At 37.2% G+C, this 18,994-nt stretch overlaps 2 protein-coding genes and 1 non-coding gene across 3 annotated transcripts; all 3 read left to right on the forward strand.

Moving 5' to 3' along the window:
* Positions 1-257: 257 nt before the first annotated feature.
* LOC130471037 (small nucleolar RNA R71) lies at positions 258-364 on the forward strand. The gene has a single exon (XR_008931731.1). It is a non-coding gene; the product is annotated as a small nucleolar RNA R71 (small nucleolar RNA).
* A 4,979-nt stretch (positions 365-5,343) lies between these two features.
* Positions 5,344-7,148, forward strand: LOC110783204 (uncharacterized). Its single transcript, XM_021987510.1, has 6 exons — positions 5,344-5,502; positions 5,582-5,916; positions 6,024-6,215; positions 6,530-6,593; positions 6,680-6,781; positions 7,047-7,148. The coding sequence occupies exons 1-6, from the start codon at positions 5,344-5,346 to the stop codon at positions 7,146-7,148; spliced, it is 954 nt and encodes a 317-aa protein (XP_021843202.1).
* Positions 7,149-10,472: 3,324 nt separating this feature from the next.
* LOC110783215 (protein OBERON 3) lies at positions 10,473-15,712 on the forward strand. The gene is made up of 2 exons (XM_021987525.2): positions 10,473-12,704; positions 14,942-15,712. The coding sequence occupies exons 1-2, from the start codon at positions 10,709-10,711 to the stop codon at positions 15,514-15,516; spliced, it is 2,571 nt and encodes an 856-aa protein (XP_021843217.1). The 5' UTR covers positions 10,473-10,708; the 3' UTR covers positions 15,517-15,712.
* The last annotated feature ends 3,282 nt before the right edge of the window (positions 15,713-18,994 follow it).

Here is an 18,994-nt window from a genome sequence, read left to right on the forward strand (position 1 = left end):
TATTATCTAGCTTGTGATGTAGGGCAGTTAGCTAAGCAGTAAGCTGTTCAATAGAATTCATCTCATGCTTAACACCCCGGTCGACAAAACCTCTAGGATTTCCATATTGGGCACTATGGATGGCCATTTCCTCAATCACCTCTAAAGCTCTAGGCACCTCCAGTTGCATAAATCTCCCACTGGCAGCTGAATCCAAAAGACACCTAGACTCATTACCCAGACCATTATAGAACTGCTGAACCAGGAACCAATCCTCCAAACCATGGTGTGGGCACTCTCTTTGCAAGTCCTTGAATCTTTCCCAAACCTCGAACAAACTCTCATCCGCTTGTTGAGAGATACCTAATATTTGTCCCCTTAGACGGGCTGTCTTCTCAGGTGGGAAATATTTAACATAGAACGCAAGGGCCAAGGAATTCCAATCGGTGATTTTCATAGCTGCGCGGTTGTGATTGTTAATCCATAGCTTTGCCTTCCCACTCAATGAAAATGGAAAGAGTATCTCCATGGTCTGCTCCGGTGTTAAATTCTTCTGCTTAATGGTGGCACAATACTGAATGAAAGACTGAATATGGAGATTGGGATCTTCACCCTTTTCCCCACCGAATTGGTGTCTCTCGATCATGTTTATCAGCTGGGGTTCGATCTTGAAATTCTCGACCGCAATGGAAGGCATGATTGCTTTGGGAAGCATAGACAGACTTGGTTTAGAATAGTCTGTAAGCCTTCGCACAAGTGGGGAAGGCGGTGGTGGTGCTTGGTCACCCATCTCTGAATCTATATGGAATAGATTGCTAATCAGATAGTCGGATTCAGAGTCAGAATGGCCTCTCAACTGTTCAACGAATCTACGTCGTCTACGGAAAGTCCGTTCAGGTTCAGGATCGAACGAAGTCAGATCGCTGGTATGGACAGTCCTGGGCATAAACAAGCAAAAACTAGAAAACAGTCGTGAGATCCGATCTCAAGGAACGGGAGTCCCTTGAGAAGTAACAAACAATACTCTAGAAAAATGATTAATAACAGAAAATAAAACCGCTTCCCCGGCAACGGCGCCAAAATTTGACAGGCTAAATTGCACTCCTATCAAAGATAAACCTAACGTTCACCAACTAAAAATATAGCAAGGGAAGCAGGGATCGTATCCACAGGGAAACATGCGTTCTTTCTACTATTAAATTACTAATCTAGACTACTGTTAACGAGAGTTGGAATGGTTTGTGTATTAAACTAAAACAAGTAATCAAATCGGAAAATAACAATATTAAAGGAATCTAGGGCAGCGGTTCACCATAAATGCAGACCGGGATTGGACAACGGACAATAACAATCAACTAACAATCATAACTAGGAAAACATGCATCTCTCGAATCTTATGAATTCCTTAGGATAGAACAACTAGCGGGCTCTCGCTACGTACTAGAAATAATTCCTATCTAATAGCCACAGACCAAAAACATCAGATTTATACCTCTCGGCGCATAATCTAAGGTTAATCAAACTCAAATCAAAATAGTCCGGCCGAACAGAATTGACGAGCAATAATAATAAGCTATAGAAATTATAATCAATCAATCAAATATCATGTCCACATATAATCCCAATCATGCATTCATGGATCCCCTAAACTCTAGAAATTAAACTACTCACTCATGATAATAAATAGCAAAGCAATTAACATAATAGAAAACATGATTAAAGAAATAAACTAAATTAAAACAAGAAGCAATACCTAATTGAAGAACAATGAATAATGAAAGCTTGAAATTTTGATTGAAAATAAAACTAAGTGTTGGAACAAATTTGAGAGAATAATAAGCTCAGGAAATAAACTAAGGTTCAAAACTAAAAATAAAAGGTGTCCTCTAAAAACAATTAAGGCTTGCTTATATAGTTTGCCCAAAATAAAGCCCAAAAAACGGAAAGAAAACTCGCGCATAAGTGCTGGGGGTTGGCGTCGCCCGATCGGGCGTCGCTTCGCCCGATCGGGCGTCGCTTCGCCCGATCGGGCGATCCACTCGATAGTCGGCCCAATCGGGCCAAAATCCGCCCGATCGGGCGGTTTGTGAACTCTCCATACAGCCTCCAGATTGACCGCCCGATCCGGATCGGGCGAGCTGCGCCCGATCGGGCGCGCGTTGATGATTCCAGATTGCTTATAATTCCGCCCGATGGTTGCATTTCGCCCTCCGCTTCCAGGGCGATTTGCAATCTTCAATGTAGCTCGCTCATATCACTGAGTCTAACTCCCGGGGCTCAACCATAAGCATCCAAGGCTCCCGAAAGTCGACGATGGAGGTCCCGAACTTCTCGGACTCATATAGTGGCCTAGATCAACAATGAAACGGGTCTAAAACGACCAATTTCTCATAATCAAACCTGAAACTCAAGGCACACTCAATAACACACATTAGTACTAGAAACGGCTCCTAAGAGCACGTTTGACACATAAAAGTACTAAGGGACGGGGGTAAAAATACTATATAAAACATGCATATCAGTAAAGGGGAATTAGATAAAAGATGCTGCTAGTCCTAGACCTTATGCGTTCATTAGGTTTGGAATGTTTTTCAGTTTACTCACTGTTTGGTGAATTCTTTTGGTAAATCACTTCAAGATATTGTGGCACTAATAAATTGATGAAATTTATTTTTTCCCTCAGAAGATACATTTAGAAAGAGAACAAAGAAGCTGTACTAGTAATACCATAAAGAGGATAAGAGGTTTTAATGCTATTTTTGTACGCAACTTATGTGAGAAATCACAAACCACAGTTGAGCAATGTAGTCTTGCTAATATTTTTTTCAATATTCTATTTTATTGTTAAACTTCTGTTTAGGAGTTGCAATTCGGAATTCTGATAAAGAAATAAGTTTGATACCTCATACGTACCTCCTTATTTACTCCAATGTTTTACATTTGGATTACTTTATAAATATCATTCACCTTTATTCTTGTGTGTGACTATTATGGTTGCTACTAAAGCACATCTGCTACTGCTACACCTAGCTTGCTACACACACACACACACACACACACACACACACACACACACACACACACACACACACACACACACACACACACACACACACACACACACACACACACACACACACACACATATATATATATATATATATATATATATATATATATATATGTTACGATTAATAACCATTCTAACCCTTATTACTTGTTGCCAGGAGGATCATTTGCAAAAACAGGCCAAAGAGCGAGAGGAAGGGGTATATAAACCATTAGAGCGGGGTGTTGATGTCCTTACCATGGCTCTTGGGAAAAAGGACCACCGTGGATTTGTCAAGGGACTTGGTGGGTGTGGGATTGGTCTAGGCTGTAAGCAAGCATTTGGGCCGGTAGATCGGAAGGCTAAAAAGACGACCCATAGTGGTGGTTCACCAGAAGAGTTAGAAGAGATGAAAGCTATCCTAACTCGAGAATTTGAAGCAAGACTAGAAGAGAAGGTGCAAGAAAGAGTTAAGAAGGTTTTTGATTCATTTTTGCGCGGCAGGGCCAGCGGTACCGAACAACATATGACCAGCTCTGAAAAGCCAAGCAATGATCTTCATGAGGAGCCACAAAGCTTGTCAAGTCCAGTAAAAAAAAGACCCTCGGTTGGTAGAGGTAAGCATTTCCTTAACAAAATTTATGAGTTATTTGGATCAAAAGTTATTGGGATCAAATTAAAATGCCAACACAACATCACATTTCACAATTAATCAATACCAATAAGAATTCACACCTCTTCCTATGCTAGAAAATAAAATTAAAAGTAAATAATGCAAGTGAAGCACTTCAACGGACTCTTTAACAATTCATTTTTTGGTCAAAATCATGAAAATTTATCAATAAACAGCCAAGTTTGCAGGCTGTTTGTTCTGTTGTTACAGTCTGCTGCCATGGGTTGTTCATTGCAGCTGCTACTTCTATTGTTTGTTGGATGCTGCTGTGTTTCTACAGTTTGTAGTGTGAGTTTGCGTTTTTGTAGGTAGACATACCTTTGTTTTTCCACCAAGCTTAGTCACAAGTACCTTAAGAAAGGAAAAGAGTTTTAAGCTTCCCACAACTGGAACTTCCTTGAAAGAAGACATTAATAATGACACAATCACTCACCAGAAGTTTCTTGTCAGCAAGCTTAAACATCGTTTTTCTAAGTAGATCACCATTTTAAGCTTCTTTCGCCTCAGAAAAAAGCTCAACTGCAGATAATGTTTTCGGATCTTTGACTTTTGTGGATACATTGTCCACTGGTTCAGCAGTATGTTTACTAATAAACTGCTTCAGATTTCTCTTCTTGCATTGTATTCTTTTAGAAGAATAATTTCTTTGCTTATCCACCTGCTTTGTAACCTTAGTTTTTATCTCTCCTTTCGCAATTTTCTTTCGTATATCATCTATTGAAGCACCTTTATCTAGTACCCTCTGCCACTCTTTTCTTGCTTCCTCACAGATTTCTTAACTGTATCATTCATGGAGCCAGTTAGCCTTGCTATGACCTTGTTCTTGCAAGTCTCCCACAATTCCTTCTTGGTGTTATCAGTGGTGTCCTTCTTGGTTAAACTAGTCACAAACTTTACCTTTCTCTTGGAAACCAAGATAACCTTCATTGATCTACACCATTCCCCGTACTTGTTGGCTCTAGTGAGTTTGTTAACAACCACAAAGTGCTGACCATCAGGTGGATGCATGTAAATAGGGTATTGCATGTTAGCCAAAGTAATCATAGATATTCAAGGGAATTAAAATATTCCAAGACTCAAACTTAATTCAGCAGATTTAGGATATAAAATAGAATAAAAGAGTGTGTGGCTTAGAAAGGTTTGATCTTGCTTATAAGTAACTCTCAATCGGTGCTTGGTCACTCGTAACTTATCTCTAATACCATGAAGAATCTGATGATTCTAAATAATAAACACCTTAGGAAGCCCATTGAGTCTCATGCATAAATCTATAGTAAGTTTCTCATCTGAAGAAATTTTGGTTTCCCAGATTTTTCCCATCTTAAGTAAGATTGAATAGATACAAGATCATCTGGGATTCTGCTTTCAGATTTCTATCTACAATAAACTTTTTTCTATCAGCGTCTTCGTCAATTTTTTTTTTTTTGAGTTTATATGTTTTTTATTTGTTCAAATGTTAATATTTAAATCGTTGTCATAACGGTTCTGAGTGACCAAGTGCAATAACAATGTTTGCTCTAAATGTATGTAGATTCCAACTAAATGTCGTCTTGCTTTGAATGATGAATGCAATGGGAACTTAGTGATCGTGGCATATGGAACGGTAGAACCTTTCCCGCACGAGGTGACTCACAACAAGAAAATGAAGCGTGACAACTACAGGGTTAGTGTAGACAACACTTATAGTGATTATGCCATCTTTGATCTTCCAGTTGAGACCGATGATGGTGTCACTAAGTTGGGTGAGGCTAAAGGTTATTTTGTGGAATGGCCCGTAGACATGGTGTTCTTTGTGGATAAGGTAATAGTTCTATCATAAATAATGACTTGAAACCTATTTTTCTGAAACTTATACTAACATTTAGCTCTTCACATGAAAGGGCGAGACAACGCCTAAGAAGGCTAAATCGATATCACTCAAGGAGACAGTTGATAGTTGTGGCTATAAATCAGGGGAGTCATCAACTGTCAAAGGCAAAGGAGGCAAATGCAGTGAACTTTCCGAAAAGATCGTTGAAATTCTTGGTGACTATTGTTCTATGTTATATTATTATATGATTTCGGGTGAAGGAGATTATGATACCACGTCAATATCACTGAAGGCCCCATTGTTTTATCAAGATCAAGACAAACAGTTTTTTCTTACATCCACTGACGTCTACGAATTCTTAAGAGAGGCATGGGCTAATGTCTCATTGATTCATGTCTACATATTGTAAACTATTTACACTCTAATACTTATATTTTATGTAATTGAATTGCATTAACTATGAAATTTTTACAATCATCTTATGAAATATTCACTTTGCAAAATTTATGCAGGTTTCTTGTTGAAGAGCGCATCTCTTTATTTCAAATTTCAGAGATCAAATTCCAGTGTCCCCAAAGAATATCTGCAGCTGAAATCAAGAGTGACCCATCTGAAGTTTCGATGTATTTAAGAAATGCTTTCTTGGCTGAATTGAACAAGAAGGATGCACATTGCAAATTCATTTTGGCGTCGTATTATGAAGAGTATGTACTACTTATAATTTGAATCCAAGCCCATTACTTATTTTATATATGTTATTATTATATTAACAAGTTTCTTAAAATGCAACAACCATTGGTTTCTCTATGCGATTGACCTATGTATGGGGTTTGTGTACGAGTTTGACTCTTGTATGTAACCTGTGAACAAACTGCGACACTCAGACCTAGCAAACATAATGAAAACGTTAGTTGGTAACCTAAACATATTTCATATAATTAAATTGATCTTCTATTTTGTTCTCATTAAATATTTGGTGGTGGTGTTTGTTGTTTGGTAGACCCTATAATGTTTACAGGTGTAGACTTAAAGGGAATGCTTTCAAAAAGAGCAAGGTGCAATTGTTATTCATAAGAATGGAGGTATGTATGCATTACTAGCTTCTCTTGTTATTTTAAACATACCTAATAATTAATTCACTAAATATTATTACGTTTTCATTTACTAGTGCGCTCAACAACGTGGAAGTACCAAGTGTGGATATTATGTAATGAGATACATGTATGAGATAGTTTCTTCTCATAGATACTGCAAGGATAAGTTGCAAGAGGTTAGTGTCATGTCCGTATTTGTTTTTCACTTGTTTACTTACACTATCTTGATTCAACCTTCTTTTTAGTATCATATATTTATTTACTTATGATTTTTGAGTTATTTGGCTTTTTGCTAAGGCTCGTTTTGTTCATCTCAATCTCTTTTTTGAAGTAAATACTTCAATATTTCTTTTATAGTCAAGGAAGCTAAGCGAGCAAATAAAATACTACATGCTAAGTAATTAACATGCTTATTTTATTTTATTTTATTTTATTGTGAAGGAGTACATGGAAAGGGATGCATCATATAATGATGAAGAAATCAACGAGGTTCGAGAACAATGGGCTAAGTTTTTTAGAATAACTTATTTATTGAAAGATTAAACTTTTTTAGTGACATTAATTGTGATAATTATTTTTAGAGAGGTATAATCGCATCTTATGTTCATAGACGAAGGAACTTGTATCTACAATCATTCATTTATGTTGTCCAAGAAAATAGAACATTTATTGATAATATTTCCTATCTTATTATTGAAATTTGGTTGATAATCTCAAGTTAGTTTTGTTGTCTTTGTGAAAATTTGGTATGTGTAATATTGGTGTATTATATATTGGATAAAGAGGACTTGTGGTGGAGTATGTAGACCAGATTGCAGGTTTAATTCAGTCACCCCAACTTGATTGGGTGATCAACTTTATAAGGGAAATGCTGTCAAAATTTTAGTAGAATATTAAAGCTGCTGCCGCTGCAAGCTGCTGCTGCTGCTGTCGCTGCACAGTTGTTGTTGCTGTCGCTCCAGTACTGCTGTTGCTGCGCTGCTCCAGTACTGCTAAAGCTGCAGTACTGTTTTTATTATAATTAAAAAGAAAACAGATTAGTAATCGGCATGAAATGGATATAGCTACTAGTATAAATCATATTAGTAACTGGTCTACGCTTGTAGTAACTGGCAATTATAGAAGCCAATTACAAATAAGAAAACAATAGTAACTGGCCAAGTCCAACACCAGTTATAAATAGCTCATTTTTTAATGTAAAATTTGACATATAGTAACGGGCAGGCGTAAATTCCAGTTACGAATAGCACAGTATTAGTAATTGGCATTTGCCAGTTACAAATAATTTACACTATTAGTAACGGTGACTATAGCAACGGACCGTGTTAGTTACTAAAAGCCATTTTTTGCCAGTTACTAATAGCACTTTTTCTACTAGTGGCGGGCGCACAGCCTAGGTTTTGGGCGCACCCTTCTGCAAATGTGATTATTGCTAAAATCTCCTTAAGTTCCCTTCTTTTTATTTGCATTCATCCAAGTTCCTAAAAAATTAAAATAAATGAATAAAAACAAAATAAAAGTAAGGAAAAATGACATAAACTAAGAATTATTAAGAAATCAACTAAAACAACAAAATTAAAATAAATGAATAAAAACAAAATAAAAGTAAGGAAAAGTAATATAAACTAAGAATTATTAAGAAATCAACTAAAATAAGAAGTGGAAGTAAAATCATGAAATAAGAACGGAAACTAGATGAAAACAATAAGAAAATAATGGTTTAGAGCGACATAAATGTCGCTCATATATCAAACACCCGTTTACAACCCGAATCGTTTCAACCCGGACCATTTATGACCCGAACTGTTTCAATCCGGACCGTTTACAACCCGAACTGTTTCAACCCGGACCGTTTATTACCCGAACTGTTTCAACCCGAACCGTTTACAACTCGTAACCCTTTTATTAGAGTAATCAAATGTAGAATGTTATATTCTTTAATGCTTGACAATGTTATAAAACATATGAATTTGTATTATTTTATTGGTCTTGCACTCTTTTGTTGACTCATATTCAACTGATTAATAGATTACTTAAACTAAATTGATCTAATTCAATACGTTATAATCTTATTATAAGTTATAACCAAAGAACTAATCGAAAAACTATGTTGTTTTAACTGAATCGACTTAATTCATTAACAATTGAACTTGTTTGTCTCGTTTCGTTGTTGAACATGTTAGTCTCGTTGATATTTAAACCAATATGAATATATGATAAACTTGTATTTACAAGATTAACAAATTCATTACGTATTAGTTCATCAATATCTATTATTAATTACTACGTTATTAGTTATTAATTCGTCAATAAATGTTTCATGAATACAAAGTGATAAATTCTATTAGGCATTAGTTCATCGTTATCTATAATAAACTTAAGTAATATACTATATACTCACTAACTCTACTGGTCTTAAACTTTTAACACTTTTAAAATTTAGGAAAATTTGTTAGAAATGACCTTTTAAAACCCAAAAATTGTGACAAATGACCTTTTAAAAAAAAGTTGTAAGGGCCCAATTCGTTTTTTTTTTTGGTGTGAATAAGGACCAAATAATATTTTCCGGTGGTCAACGCCAATTTTCCGGCGTTGACCGGCGCGTGGCCTGCAGGTGTTCCTTTTTTAACATTTTTTTAATGATTCCCTCCAATCCCTCCCTATTTGATCCAACTAACTTACTGAGATTAAAAAAAACAATTGATACTCTCTCCTCAAGGCTCTGTTGCGTCGCTATTTTCTTCCTCCTTTAATCCACGAATTTCCTCTCTGTAGTTCAAATCAACCAAATTCGAGCAACCCTTTTGTTTTTCGTGCAATTTCGTACAAGGTAACAATAAAACCCCAATTTTTTGCTCAAATTTCCCCAATTATTTTACTCTTGAAATTAGGGTTTTTGAGCGAAAATGACAGAGGAGAGAGGATTCGTACCTTAGTCAATGATGAGATGCTTTAAATTCGACTTCAACAAATCTTGTTCATTGAATTTCGACGGGAGCAATGAATTGCCATTAATGATGTAGAGGAAGGAGAAGCAGCAGAGCATCAAGTTTAGCGAAAAACGAAGTTTTTATTTTTTAAATTACTGGGTAGTTGGGTCAAATAGGGGGGGGGATTTGAGGCCAGGAATCATTTTTTTAAAAAATTGTTAAAAAAGGAACACGTGCAGGCCACGCACCGGTCAACGTCGGAAAATTGGATTTGACCACCGGAAAATAGCCTTTGGTCCTTATTCACAAAAAAAAACGAACTGGGCCCAATGTCACAACTTTTTTTAAAAGGTCTTTTGTCACAATTTTTGTGTTTTAAAAGGTCATTTCTGACAAATTTTCCCAAAATTTATAATATAAACCTATTGAAAATTGTGATTTTAGTAATAACTCGATATTGTTTATAATTTATATCCGAATTGACCTGACCAGACGTGAACTAGACCCGATAAGAACACAGTCTGAGATGAACCCGACCCGATATAATATGAACCTGCTATAACCCGACTAAACCCGTTTACAACCCGACGTGCTCCAACCCGAACCGACATGACCCGACCCGACTATAATTCGATCTGATCCGATTATAACCCGACCCAATACAACCCGACTAAACTCGTTTACGACCTGACCAATATGACCCAACCCGATTATCCCCGACTCGATATTAACCTGAACTGACATGAACCCGTTTTATCCAATCCGAACTCAAACCGAATCGTTAATTTTTCAACTCGAACATAACCGATCTAACCCGATAGTCAAATGAACCCGTTTTAATCCGAACCGATGAATCCGATCCGAATCCGATCCATTTGTCAAAATTGACACCTCTTGACCATATTTTAGGGACGGAGAGAGTTAAAAAGAAAAACATTAGAGTAAAAGGGACCGTTGCGGAGCCAAGGAAATAGATCAAAAAAATTGAAGAAAAACAAAAAGCAACAATGGCGATTATTTGAAGAAAGAGCTTAAGATTCTCTAACAACTTTCTCGACCATTTTTCCGAAGAATTGAAGATCTTAGAAGTTGCAACGATCCCAGTATTTCTCCCTCCTCCTGGTACGCGGTTTGACTTCGACTTTGTATTTTTTAATTTTGTATGTTCATAGAATGTTAAGAGAAGAAAACGCGTCGGAAAATGGTGGTTATGGAGTTGTGAACTCGGAAATTAGGGTTTCAAAGCTGGATTCAGGTGAAAATATTGCGAAGCCGTATCATAAAATTGGGTTTTCGGGTAATGAGTTGAATTTTGGTGGAGAATCAGGTGAAGGTTCCCAATTAAAAACACCAGATTCAGGTCAAAATCATGGTGATGAGGTTCGATTTTCAGGGAATCGTCTCGATTTTGTTAGAGAGTCTGTGGTGGATCTTGGTGAGTTTGAGTCAAAGTCTGATAAGTCTGGGTCTCAGGAGCTAACATTTAGCTACCTTAGCGATAACCCAAAATCGGGGGTTTTCCTTGAGAATCAATATGCAGGAAAGGGTTTATCTAATTTGAAAGGGAAAGGGGTGGTTTTGGAGAAATGGGTAGAGAGGGATTTTCTGCAGTTAAGCAACAGTGAAGGAGGTACGTCTAAACGAGAAGCCGAGGAGGACGAGAAGAGGGAGGGAGATGGAAGGAAGAAGCCTAAGCTTGAGACACAGACACTTGACTTGTCTCTAGCACTGCCTGATGTTTCTCTTTCTCTATCTGCATCATATGCTGCTGCACAACCGAACTGTGATGCTGCAGTTCAGCCTAAGCCGTGTAGGAGTGTGCAATCTTTGTCACTTTCGAACAATAATAACAATAATAATAATAATAATAATATACAAGTAACATGCTCGGATGATTTTACTGCTGCTTCGTTATCGTACTCTTACTCTCAGCCACATTCGCATAACCCCAGTTGCTCATTGACTCGGAATTCTACTGAATATTATGAGAATTCCTTGGGTAGTCGCAAGACTGATCAAATTTGGAATTGTGGTGAGGGGACTAATGGATCTGTTCATAGTCGTTTTAAACCAATTGGGGATGGGGTCTCTTTATCAAACCATGGTATTGGTGTAGCTTATACTCTGTTAAACAGATCTCATACCTTCAATAGGGATCCAGGTAACAGTCTGTACAGAGCTGCTGCCTCAGATAGCAGTTCATTCTTTCCCTCAGAGTTGCCTGCCAAGCCAAGAACAGATTTGTGCTCTGTTGACTCCATGAGTAGTAAATCTTTGGATCAACTAAAGGGGTTGGAGAGTTTGGAGGATATGAGAGGACAAAAGCTTTCTAGAGGAGAAAGGATTGTTCGTGATGTCATTACAGAGCCTATTCCTGTTATATCACAATTATCTCGTGATCTTCCCGTTGAAGCTATTGAATCAGCTACGGAGTACTTGAACTATTTAATGGCAGCACCTGAAAGAAAAGATGAGTTAGTGTATCTGCAAAATATGCTTGAAAGAAGGTCAGACCTTACAGGGGAAACTCTTTCCAAGTCCGACAGATTTCAGTTGGAGATCCTGATTGCAGTGAAGTTCGGGCTTAATGAGTTTGTTTCAGGGAAATTACGTCTCCCAGCCAGTGAATTGGCTGAGATTTTCTTGTATCAGAGATGTAGAAATGTAAACTGTAAATCCTCATTGCCTGTAGATGACTGTGACTGTAAGATTTGCTCAACAAACAAGGGATTTTGCAGTCAGTGTATGTGTCCTGTGTGTTATAACTACGATTGTGCCAACAATACATGTACTTGGGTTGGATGTGACGCATGCTCTCATTGGTGTCATGCTGCTTGCGGCGCTGAGAAGAATTTAATAAGACCTGGCCCTAGCTTGAAGGGGTCTTTTGGCACAACTGAGATGCAATTCTATTGTGTTGGATGTGGTCATGCTTCAGAAATGTTTGGATTTGTCAAAGATGTATTTATTTGTTGTGCTAAAGACTGGGGTCTACAAACACTGATAAAGGAGCTTGATTGTGTCAGAAGGATTTTTAAAGGAAGTGAAGATCTAAAAGGCAAAGAGCTGTATCTAAAGGCGGCTGAGTTAATCACTAGGCTTGATAGAAGGGCTATATCTCCATCAGATGCCTGCAGTGTCATTATTCACTTTTTCACTACCAAGTCTGGTAAGAGTCTTGACACTTTCTGTTTAATTGCTAACTTGCCCTTTCTAGTGTTTACATTTTGTTTTCATCAATTTCTTCCGCCTCTTCTTGACATTTTGTAAGTTTGTCTTTAAGAAGGCACTACTTAGTCCGCTATCTACCAAGTGCTAGGAATAGTCATTTCCAATAAGTCATTTACATTTTTACTTCCCATAAATAGCTTGCTGTTATTTTCCATTGGTATATGAGAAATCGATGCAGTTAACCACGTATGAAGAGGATACATTTGGAAGAGCATGTAGCACTAGATAGAAATGAATGGTAAAGTCTGATTAGGGCAGTAATACAACTTCAGTGATCGATTTTGGTATTTTTTTTAAAAAAGTCTTGACTATCCTTCTAATACTAATTGTTTGCTGACCTCTGTATACAATAATAAGTTGTATTGTCCTACAATTTCTGCCTGATACCTATTTTTATTTTTATCCGAGCTCCCTGTATTTGTCTGTGCTATGATGTTTAATTAGCGTTAACATTATTTTTCTCCATTCAAAAATTGGAATCGTCCTTGAAAAAAACGGCATTAATTTGGTAGAGAAGCTTTCAGTAAGATTGGCATGTATTCTCCATCACAGTCAATCTTTATTTGTGACCAAGAGGTGGATTTTTTTTTTAAATTTATCTTTAATTGTATGCTCCTTGTTTTTTGCTTTTCCAATGCTACAATTCCTTTGTGACTTGATAACTTATGTATAATTTGATGATGTGTGCAATGTATTGTTAGCCTAGCAGGTCAAACAAGTGGGTTTTAAGAGGAATATGCTTGATCTTGCAATTGTGTTTACTGTACTAACCACTATTTCAATCTTTTTCGTGTGTTTGGGCTTGTTTGGCAATTAGCCCACTAATAGGCTTGACTTATAGTTTGCAATTTTGTAAATGGTGTAGTTAGCATTTCACCAAGCATGTGAAGTAGAATTTTGTTTCTAGGGATAGAAATATTAATACATTGCTGTTTAATGCATCACTTTGTAAATTTGATTTTTCGGTCGAATTTGCTGTCCACCAAATGTGAACTGAGAAAAATTGTCGAATAGGATCCAAATGCTAAATGCTTGTGGAGATCTGTGTTCAGGACTGTGTATGTGCGGTGTGTGGATATAGAGAAGAGAAATATATTGCTAGATAGGAGGATATATCTCTTGTATGCAAAAGAGCTTAGCGCTATTACATGATGGAGTCCAACGGAATTGAGCAGAGACCCTATGTAAATGTCATTAATGAACTTGATTCGGTTTATGGACAAAAAATCCTACATATATGGAAGGAAATCACTAATGCGTGTCGTGTAGGATTTATGAGACCACCTACGTCATTTGTCCTACCAGGAAGATAATCCACTTAGAGGTAGTGTTGTCATTATAACTTTATAAGAGAGATGACAAACATAGTCAAGCAATCTGCTTATCGACAGAGGGTGTAATCAGAGTCGAGGAGGGTTTTGTGAATTATCTTGAGAGGGTTCTTGGAGGAAGGTGATTAAGCATGATATGAGCTTCCTTGGGATTAGGAAAATATGGCGTTGGATAGGACAAAGTGGAGGTAGAGATAACTTCATTTGACTTATACAGCTTCCATGTTTCTGTTTCTTTCTATTTTTTTTATTTTATTTTATATTTTATTTTTAAAATTCTTTTAATTTTTTTAATTTTACATGCTATTTTGAAATGTACTTAAACTTTACTTATTTTTTATTATCTCTTACAATATTTCTTCTATAATATATATATACATTTTTCTCTTATCTTACTTTCATTATTTCCACTTTCTCTTCCTTGTTTTTTTTTTTACTTCCTGTTCCTTTCTGGTTTGATTGGTGACAATGACGATCTCCTACGACGATTCATGTTAGCCGACCCTTTGGGACTAAGGCTTTGTTGTTGTTGTTGTTTGGTTCCTATAGTCATGTCTTACCCAAATATTGCAATCACTAGCAAGGATTATTATAGCTCATCCATTCAAAACTTGCAGGTTTACTCTGGTACATACTATATGTTAAATAATGGATGTTTTTCATGGGGTGTGTGGACATCGAGGGATTAACCATGTTTATTCCATTAATATTAGGTTATTCTACGGTTGGTGTACCATTATTTCCCAATACTAAATTGCCTTAATGTGAAATTATAATGTAGGTCTTCAAATATTGATATTTTGTAAAATTAACGATATATATAATGGCTATTTTTGTGTGACAGACAAGGACACGTCAGAATTTGCTGCTACTGGTGTTGGGGCAAAAGACCGCACATACAGTGAAGGGCGTCGCGTAGATGATGTATTCCCTCTCCAATCCTCCAACTTGGCTCCAAAGTCTAACTTACTCAACTCTGCCACCACGCTGCAGGGTTTGTGTTCTTATGATTTCCATCAAAACAGTCCAAAACCTCATTATTTATCAAGTGATAGATACCTGGCAGTAGAGTTGTCTAGGAAATCAAACAAGGATGGATTTGACAGCTTAGAAAGTATCATCCGGTTGAAGGAATCAGAAGCCACAATTTTCCAGAATCGAGCAGATGAAGCACGAAAAGAGGTGGAAACATATCGGCAGTTGGTGGAGGCAAAAACAAAGAAGCTGGAAGAAGAGTACACTGGTAAGCTTGCAAAATTGTGCTTGCAAGAGACTGAAGAAAGAAGAAGAAACAAGTTAGAGGAACTGAGGATAGTCGAGAATACAAACTCTGATTACTACAAGATGAAGATTAAAATGCAGGCTGAAATTAGCGGCTTAGTTGAAAGAATGGAGGCCACTAAACAGCTGTGGGTCTAACCATCCTTCTAATTTACATTCGTGTGTTACTTCTTTTCATGTTTTTACTAGTGGTGAATGGTGATGGTGATGGTGATGGTGATGGTGATGGTGATGGTGATGGTGATTAGAATTTTATTTTATGTGATTATTTGGACAAAATCATTTGTTTCCAGACAGTCATTTCAAGTGAGTGATTAATTGGTTGAGGTCTAAATCATCTTTTGAATTTCTAAGCATCCTATAAAATACTTAAAGATTAGGACCATCATATTAAGCTCAAGCCCTGTAGTATTCCTACACCACAGTGCTCTTCTCAGATTAAATTTTGTTGCAACAATTAGTGTTTTACGGTTTGCAAGACGTATTTTACTATCAATACCTTATTACTAGTATACTCCTTGGGTACTTAAATAAGTGTTCGCTTTTAGAATAACAATATAACTCCAAAGTTTGGACTCATAGACTAACTAGAAAATGGTTAGATTGAAAATGGTTAGATTGTACTATCTCAAGCGATTATTTTTTCAAAACTATTGAATCCCTATATGCCACTCTTTAGTGCTTCAAAAGTTTCTCTTCCTCTATTGGACAATTTGAAAAGAAAGAAATAACTGTGTTTTCTCCCCGTCCACCTTCCTGTATTGTAGAAAAGAAATGATTGTTTTCTCCAAATCCACCTTCTCTCTAAAAATAAACACTCCTCCTCTCTAAAAAGTAAAACCTAACTCTAGGTCTCCTTCCCTGCCGCCGCCGACAAGTAATTTTTGTGTTTCGTTCCGTTAGCTTTGTAGATATCGCCGGCAAGTAGTTGTTCTCAGGTTGAAGAAGCTTTCTTTGGAGATTTTGATGAGTGATCGAAGAAGCTTTTGCCGACGATTAAAGTTTTATTTTCGTGTTCAAGCGGCAATCGGTGGTGAAGGTGAAAGAGGAGCCAAGCGTTGCTTCCGCCTCCTTTTGGATCGTCGCGCTTCTCGTCGGAGTTTGTGTATTTTCAAGAGTTTTGTTTGGTTGTGCAGAATAACAAAGCAAAGCGTTTGGTTTTGTGCCCAGAGGTTAATTGATCGGGTTAGAGGTTCAACTAAGGCGGCTTTCCATCCCTTCTCTATTCGTCGTCGTTGTCGTTGGTTGGTAAATATATTTTTCTAGGGTTAGCGTTTGTGTTTAGAATTTGGAATTGTTGTTGTGTTGGGTTGATTCTCTTGTGTAGGTTGTGGGTAGCACCCTGTGTGTTGGTTTCTTGGCTTGTTATCCCATTCCTTCCAATAGCCGTCTTCTTGTTTTGTGTCGGACCACCTCGCTCTGGACGGTAAAGGTAATCACCGCCGTCTTGTAATATCGACACACACCGACCTTGACGGTAAAGATAAAGGCTAGATTAGGGTTTTAGGAATTGGGGTTTTACTTGCCATTTGTGTGTTGCCCGTACCTCCTCTGATTTGCTTTGTGTTAGGTACTAGGTTATAATAATTAGTATGGTCTGTTTTAGTAAGCTGTGTTGGGTGGTATTGTTTTGAGTTCCTTTTTGTGCTGGTAATTGATAGCCTAAAGTCGTATCACCTAATCAAAGATAAACCTAATTCCACTAACCAGGTAGCAAGGGAAGTCAAGACCGAATCCACAGGGAAACAACGTTTTTCCTATTACTAAAATAAAGGTCTAGACTATTGGTAACAAGAAAATGGTTTAGGTTGAGTAATTAAACTACGACGATAATTAAACAATGAGAAATCAATTAATAAAAGGCATAGAGTATAGGTTCACCAGTGAACAATATTTCGGGATAATAAACAATCAGTAACAGTCAATAAAGCAATTAATCAGACTAGCATGCTTTCTCGAATCGATACTAATCATAGAATTGGGATTAACAGGCTCTCGCAATTTATTAACTCCAATTGTACCTATAGACACCAGCCTAAACATCAAATTGCATCTCTTGTATTTTAACTTAATGTTGCAAGACTAATAAAATTAAACCTGCGCAAATCTAGTCGCATAGTAAATGAAATCAATCAATAGGAAATCAACCAACAATACCAACAATCAACAATAATAGTTCATCCCTTCATTAATAGTTCATGGGTTCCCAAAACCCTAGATTTGAAGTAAACATAACAAATATAATTATTGAAAACATGAATGAAATTGAATAATAAAATGGGACGAAGCAATACCTAATTAAGGAACGAAGGATGAAAAGTGAAAGCTTGAATCTTTAATTGAAATAACAAAAAGTGTTAACCAAAAAGTGTAGAATAAACTAAGTGCTGAAAATTAGATGATTACAAAATATTAAGGGCTTAGTAATTATAATTTTCCCAAAAACAAAACAAAAACGCAACATTGAATAAAATCCGCGCCCCAGGGGGTTGTCGTCGCCCGATTAGGCAATGGCCGCCCGATCGGGCGTGCAGCTTGACTGAAATTCTTGATACCAGACTTCAGGGCAGGCTCCCGATGGACACCGGGCGACGGGCGCCCGATCGGTCGCGTGCCAAAACATTAATTCTCGCCCAACGGGAATCCAGCAGCTGATCATGCGCGTTCTGAATTGAGTATTTCTCTCTTTTGTTACCTGTGGGCGAAGGGAGACCGGCTTGGCATGTCATTCTTCATCCCAATCACCGAGTCTAACTCTTGGAGCTCAAATATGAACATCCTAGGCTCTCAAGAGTTGACAATGATCATCCCGAACATACTCGGGATCGTGTAGTGGCTCGTAATATCACAAAACGAGCCTAAAAAGGCTAATTTCTCTTCAAACAACCTGAAAACTCAAGGCACACTACACAACACATATTAGTACCAAAAATGGCTCCTAAGAGCTCATTTAACACATATTAGTACTACGGAACGGGGGTAAAAACACTATAAATTATGCATATATCAAAGGTCCCCAAGCTAGATCTTTGCTTGTCCCTAAGCAAAGAAATCATGGATGAATACGTAAATCAACTTCACCCCAAACACATCTCAAAACAATGGATACGATTCAAGGTAAAATCAAACAAATATGCATCAATGTCAACTAATCAAATCCATTCGACTATAAATCCTCCCTAACAATCGTCACGCAAAGCGAACCACAAGTGCACATGGAATTCAAGACTATTGCATACACACTCTTCACTCATTTATGTGGCGGGTAAAGATGTACCCGATCTCTCTCCTCCCAACAATTTATGTGAAAAATGCCCTCCCAAACTCACAACACTCGTGTGTTTAAAAGGACATGCACTCAACCTAACAGTCGACTCGGAATATGTCATGTCATAACTACTTTCACATTAATATGACTCTATGCACAAAGGTCGGAAGGTCTTCAAAGCTTGTAATGTAAGGCTTAGGTAAGGGTAAGGGTAAGGTAAATTTGGAAAAAAATGTGAGCTTAAAACATTAGCTTTGGGGAGCCAAAATCCTAGTATATCTCATGATCAGAGACGAATAATGACCACAACTCTCCCACTCAACAAATGAGAATACAACAAACAAACCA

Source organism: Spinacia oleracea, chromosome 3, assembly GCF_020520425.1.
Source record: "Spinacia oleracea cultivar Varoflay chromosome 3, BTI_SOV_V1, whole genome shotgun sequence".
NCBI classification, from domain to species: Eukaryota; Viridiplantae; Streptophyta; class Magnoliopsida; order Caryophyllales; family Amaranthaceae; genus Spinacia; species Spinacia oleracea.